This window comes from Stigmatopora nigra, chromosome 7, assembly GCF_051989575.1.
Source record: "Stigmatopora nigra isolate UIUO_SnigA chromosome 7, RoL_Snig_1.1, whole genome shotgun sequence".
Lineage (NCBI taxonomy): Eukaryota > Metazoa > Chordata > Actinopteri > Syngnathiformes > Syngnathidae > Stigmatopora > Stigmatopora nigra.
In genome coordinates, this window is record NC_135514.1 from 6,613,088 (window position 1) to 6,619,139 (window position 6,052).

General features: G+C 42.2%; 2 protein-coding genes across 2 annotated transcripts; one reads left to right on the forward strand and one right to left on the reverse strand.

Annotated features, from left to right (window-relative positions):
• Positions 1-75: 75 nt before the first annotated feature.
• tmem158 (transmembrane protein 158) lies at positions 76-2,223 on the reverse strand. Its single transcript, XM_077720223.1, has one exon. It carries the CDS (start codon positions 2,061-2,063, stop codon positions 1,368-1,370), a length of 696 nt encoding a protein of 231 aa, XP_077576349.1. The 5' UTR covers positions 2,064-2,223; the 3' UTR covers positions 76-1,367.
• Positions 1,227-5,588, forward strand: LOC144199111 (uncharacterized). The gene is made up of 6 exons (XM_077720510.1): positions 1,227-1,362; positions 1,408-1,796; positions 1,869-2,466; positions 3,286-3,573; positions 3,977-4,194; positions 5,151-5,588. The coding sequence occupies exons 1-4, from the start codon at positions 1,227-1,229 to the stop codon at positions 3,357-3,359; spliced, it is 1,197 nt and encodes a 398-aa protein (XP_077576636.1). The 3' UTR covers positions 3,360-3,573; positions 3,977-4,194; positions 5,151-5,588.
• The last annotated feature ends 464 nt before the right edge of the window (positions 5,589-6,052 follow it).

Below are 6,052 nucleotides of genomic sequence, written 5' to 3' on the forward strand. Positions count from 1 at the left end.
AGAGAACCTAATGAGAAATAATTGATGATTGAATTTTGTCACTTTAATCTAAGATCAATGAATATGAATGAAAAGATTACAAAATCGTGTTACTTTGTGACATATAATATTACAAATCATCGATCATTTAACCTCGAGATGTTTTCAGACACAATCAGAAAGCCAAAATATGTATTTATTTTACCAAATAAACAATATATAGTTATAAATATACCATATCATATTTTATTGTTAAGTATATTGTTTCTATTGACAGATACAAATAAAGCACACTTGTATATGGAGCTCGATATTATCAATCTAGCTTTATAAACACTGACACCCCTTTAAACAAGTTTTTGCCAAAAACGGCATACATGTAGATTATTATAGAAGTAGATGTCCAGTGCAAAAAATCTACATGAGGAATAAGGCAAACATTCTAGAAAGATTCCAAACTACAAAGACGGTTTCAAGAGAAAATTGTGCACATTTTACGGCGAAACATACGAGGCTGTATTAGGCCTACAGTTTTACAAAAACACATTGGTCCCAGTAGAGCTCCCCACACCTTGAACCTCAGGGGAGGTTCTTTGACATTCCAAGTGACCCCCATTTTAGTAAACCAGGGGTGGCGAACAAGTTAGACACAAAGAGCCAAAATTTTCAGCTGTGATGGTCACAGTCACTTACGTCAGAAGCAACATAAAACAATCCAATCTGACAAATTCTGTATTAATCATTCATTTTCTGAATTGCTTCATCCTCACAAAGGTCACGGGAGTGCTGGAGCTTATCCCAGCTCACATTGGGCTAGAATCGGTGTATCGCAGGGCACGAGGAGACAGACAACCATTCACGCTCACACATATACGTAGGGGCAATTTAGAGTGTCCAATCAGCCTACCTTGCATTTTTTTGGAAATGTGGGATGAAACCGGAATACCGGGAGAAAACCCACACAGGTTGGGGTAGAACATACAAACTTCACACAGGTGCACCGACCTGTATTTGAACCCAGGACCCTAGAGCCGTGAGGTCGATGCACTAACCACTCAGCCGGCGGGCTGCCCCACTTTTTAAAAATATTTTTTGTTTTTGTTTTTAATGGGCCCCTGAATAAATTTGAGTATTTTTCAAGAGAGAATGAAAATAAGAGCAACATGAAACGAGGCAAAGAGCCACAGTATATACAAAATATGATAAGATAGAAAGAGCCGCCCGCATTTATTTTGGCCGGGAGCCGGATGCGGCTCGAGAGCGGTGTATTCGCCACCCCTACAGTAAACAGTCCTCCATTCCCAGTGGCAAAGATTATAATGGCTACAATTAATAGATATAGGCAGTACAGGCGATCAGGTCACCGATCAGGTCACCAATCAGGTCAGTCATCTGGGTCTTCTCTGCTCCATCCCATTGGGTAAATAGCCTGCAATGATGGGAACCGGCCATATGAGAGCAGCAACACTCCATACGATGATGACCAGAGTCATGAAACAAGCCACAAGTGTGGACTCGATGGGCTTTCTGTTCAGCCTCCAACTTTTGTCACCCTTCAGCTCGTCCAGGCTGAAATCCACGCAGCAGAAGGCGACCTGCTCAGCGGTCTGCTGACCCCTGGCCCTGCCGGGAACCAGCCTCCTGTAGCGGGACATGCCGCAGCCCACGCACAGCCTCAAATCCTGCTGACCCCCGGTGGTGCCCAGGTGCTCGATGATCACGGGCGAGATGGCCCGGTTGAAGGAGGCGGAGAAAAAAGCTCGCCCGTGGTTGTTGGTGGTGTAAACGAGAACGTCGCACTGGAAGCCAAAGCTGCTGTCCCAGCGAGCCACCAGCGAGGCGGGCAATAGTCTCTGGACGCTCACGTTGCACCGAGACGACGTCTGTAGGGTGGACGCGTCTTGGGAGGCTTCGCTCGACCTCTTGGACACACGCGCGTCCAGGCCCGGGTCGGACAAGAACCTGTTGGAGGAGTTGACGGGGGGCAGCAGCAGCATGTCTTCGTCGCTCCAGCCCCGGCATCGCTGCACAAGTCCGGCCACTGCGATCAGTGCCAACAGCAGGGGCGGACAGGAATTCAGCATGGCCCGGGGCGCGTCGCTCCTGCTCGCATGGTGCGTGGGAAGAACCGCTGGCGATTTTTAACCACGCCGATCCGGATGGAGAGATTCTCCTCGCTGCCCGACTGCTGCGAATGGGAACGTCCAATGGCTGTCACATGCGCGCGCGCACCCTCCCTTTTGAGACTCTCCTCATCCTCATCCAACTGTGTCCTCCTGCTCCCTTCCCATATTTTCTCCCCAAAAGCTATTCAGCCAAATCAAAACGAAAAAAAAGAAGGTCGAGGAACATACAATAGGTTTCATTTCCTCAACATTTTTTGGCCTTCTTTCATAAACACTGAACTTTCTTTTTTTGAGTTGAATACAGGTCAGAATGAAGTAGAACCAATGTGTTACCAAGAACACATTGTTTTGCCTTTTGCAGGTAAATATGGACATTACATTTTGCTCATTGATTGTTGACAGAAAAAAAACTAACAAACTTTTCATTAATTTTCTAAACCGCTTATCCTCACAAGGGTGGCGGGGTAGGGGGGGGGGGGGGGCGCCCCACCTTAACTGACTGACCTTAGCCAAGGAGGATGAACAACCATTCACATACAGCAAATCTTTCTCATACAATACTCTAATTGTTCTTATGCGTTACCTTGTTGAACGACGGGGGGAGGAGGTAATAATGACACAGAATTATGTTCATAATTATGTCAAATGTGTCACCAAAGACAATGGCAGAGCTGGATTGTCATGCAGGAATAACAAAGAGATTGATTATTCTTTGGTGCGTGGTTTTCTTTGTAGCTGATGAAGCCAACAAACATCACATGATGGAACCGTTTGCCTTTCAATGATATACTCCAATGTCCTTGCTATGGTGTATTTGATGTGGCGGTCATCTGAAGTGAAGGACACTTTGGCCTTTGGTTTTGCACCTGAAAGCAATTGTCTTTTTGTTGTGTTTTAATTATGACGGCATATTGTATACGAGTCAACCTTTTTCAGCTTGCAGACAATCGTTTAGTGGTGGTTTTGCACACTCAGACATTTCACTCCTTCTAAACACACCTTCTCAGATATGCCATTGTGAGGCGGGGAATATGCAAATTTTCTCCCTGTTCATTAATTATGCTATAAAAATGTAAATTGGTTTGGTGACGAAAATTCAAATGGGACTAAGATAAAGTCTTGTGTGCCAAAGGAGAATGCATAAAAGATTCATCGACTCAAAGTGTGGCTCTTTCCACAGGAAGCCAAGATGAGCAAGCATTTGTAGCATGTGGCTGGCCGACAAGCACTCTATGCTGGATCAGACACCATTAGCCTGAAACGCAGACTCTGACTTAATAAGAAGCCAACAATTAGGCTCTCTTTGCATCTTCTTGTACTCTCACTTGAGAGTCTGGTGAAACCCTGATTTGTTTCTGTTGGGTCTGTCATACCACCAATCACGGCCAGCACTCATCACCACGGCAACCAAATGGCGCTTTCCCCAGGGGCGCCGGAACAGGGGAGTCCACTGATGAGAAACAATATGGTATGTTCAATGGAGGAAGACAGTCCAAATGATTCAGCATCACTGTTTAGGGCCATGTTCCTGACAATGCTTGCCATGCTGTACAAATGAAAGAAATGTAAATTTGCTAGGGGAGTACATTTCTAAGCCCACACTTTTTACTCGACAAAAACCCAGATAATATTGCCTATTGCGCTCAAAGAAATGAAAGAATGGCGGTATTGGCTGAAAGTCTCTAAAAAAAATAAGAAGGCATGACTAGAGTCTCGCATTGGAAACCTCAATAAACTTCAATTATCTGTTGTAGCAAAACACAAGTGAGATCAGGATGATTGATACTATACTGCTGTGCCTTTCAAAGACCTTGAACCACACAAATGTTCCTCCAACATATCATGTATCCAGCCATGTGTCTTTCCTCCAGGTAAACAGATAAGTGAAAGACACACTGGGGGGTGTCAACGTGAAATACACCCAGGAAAGAACATCACACTTGGTATTCCACTTTGAGAGTGAGAGTTGGGCTGCTGCTTGCTGTTCTTGAGGAGCCAAACTGGTGCACGATTGCTTCTCTGTGCTGTGACAAGCCACCTCTGATAGAATGGAAAGTACACAGTGGTCCAAAAAGGTCACCTTGGACAGGTAAAGGGAACCCCTCCCTTAAATGCATTTACTGATCCGTTTTGCACATAACGCCCTGCTGCCCTAGTAGCTCTGTGTGGTCATTTGTCTTGTGGTTCTCTCCTTGTGAAACGTAATCGTCCTCAGAAAAAGGCAAAGAGAATGATTACTGGTTTTTGTCATGGGGGGAACAGTGGGTGGATGTGGGTAGAGTAGGAAGATTGGGTCCTTTCGAAACACATTTGTTTGAAAAACAACCAACAATCTGCTGAGATCCAAAGGCAACATAGAAATTCCAAAACCTCAGCTTGAGCACAAGCTAAAAAAAGAATCGGATAGAAAGTCTTTTCATTTTGTAGAATTACAACAAGCTATTTTTGGGCCGCTCATTAAATGAAAATGGATCGACCATTGAAAGAGGATGATGGTTTTCTCAGAAGTAATTCCATGCTTTGTTTTTGTTTTTAATGAGTTGTTGCAGTACAGATTTTCAGCATCAAACATGCCAGTGAAATCAGCATGAAGCCTCTACTAGGCCTTAAATTTGATATATATTTTTTTTAAATCTCTGTCCCACCTGAAAACTTCAGTCTGGGTTAAAAATACAAAAAGAGAAATCCAGTTATTTTCCACTGGACAACAGAATGTCGCCTTAACTGCTCCTCATTCACTATTTGCAACCTTCTTTTGACTGTGATTGGCTGGCCACCAATTCATTAATCTTTTTGTGATGTGTGAGGAAACCAGAGTACGTACCTGGAGAAAAATAATAATTATGTGGGTACAGGGGGGAAAAACGCAAAGTCCATCAAGGAAAGCCAGAGTTTGAGATTGAGCTATTTATGTTTTGGACGACCGCTGCACTATGTAAACAGATCTTTGTGCTTATATTCCACATGTCAGGCTACAAGTATCACTCATTGCATTCCCTCGCATCAGTTTGAACTAGTTGACTCAAATTATATTCTGCATTTTAGATCAAAGATTCCCTTGAGGAGCTGTACAAGTGGAGGTGCTCTCTCAGCAAGAAGTCGCTCCACGCTGGCATCAAAAGAAATGTTCCACTCACAAGGAAACCCACCAGAGACAATGCTTACCAGTGGCAGCTCTAAATGAGCACATTCAGTCCTATTTTATGCTCCACATCAGATTCGATGGTAGATCACCTAATTTGTACTTTGTCACTCAAATAAAATAGGCAAAAAGTGCATTATTCCAGAAATAATACTTTTTTATTGATTGGGATTGTTAAAACTATTTTGGATATTTTTTTTCTCTTGGATTCTTAGATTCTTTTCTCTTGGGGGTTAGGCTCCAGACAATTAAATCTACTCAGCAACTGTATGTTTTTTCTTTCTAATTTATTATTTAAAATAAGAGGGGTGAGACATGATTTTCATTCAATCTTTTTTTATTTTTTGTTTATTTTTTTGCCGTGTGTTCTTAAAATGAACAAAAGTACTCAGAAACTTTAGGTTTCAGTATTTTATATGAGGATTATTTAAAATATGATAGGTGGGACATAAATTGTCCTTCAATTCTGGAATGACCCTTACAAAAATACTACATATAAACAATCAGAAACTTTAGGTTTCAGTATTTTATATGAGGATTATTTAAAATATGATAGGTGGGACATAAATTGTCCTTCAATTCTGGAATGACCCTTACAAAAATACTACATATAAACAATAAAACAAAGTATACTACTGCCATATAATCAATTTTGGCCATATTTTGTTTCTTAAGAACCATCTATAATAACGGATAATATATAAATATACCAAATAATGTTGTTTTAGGTATTTTCTGAAGAGCTAGGAAGATTGTAACATTGTATCCTTTTCTTTGGATGCCTTAACTTTGTCAAGCGCTCCAC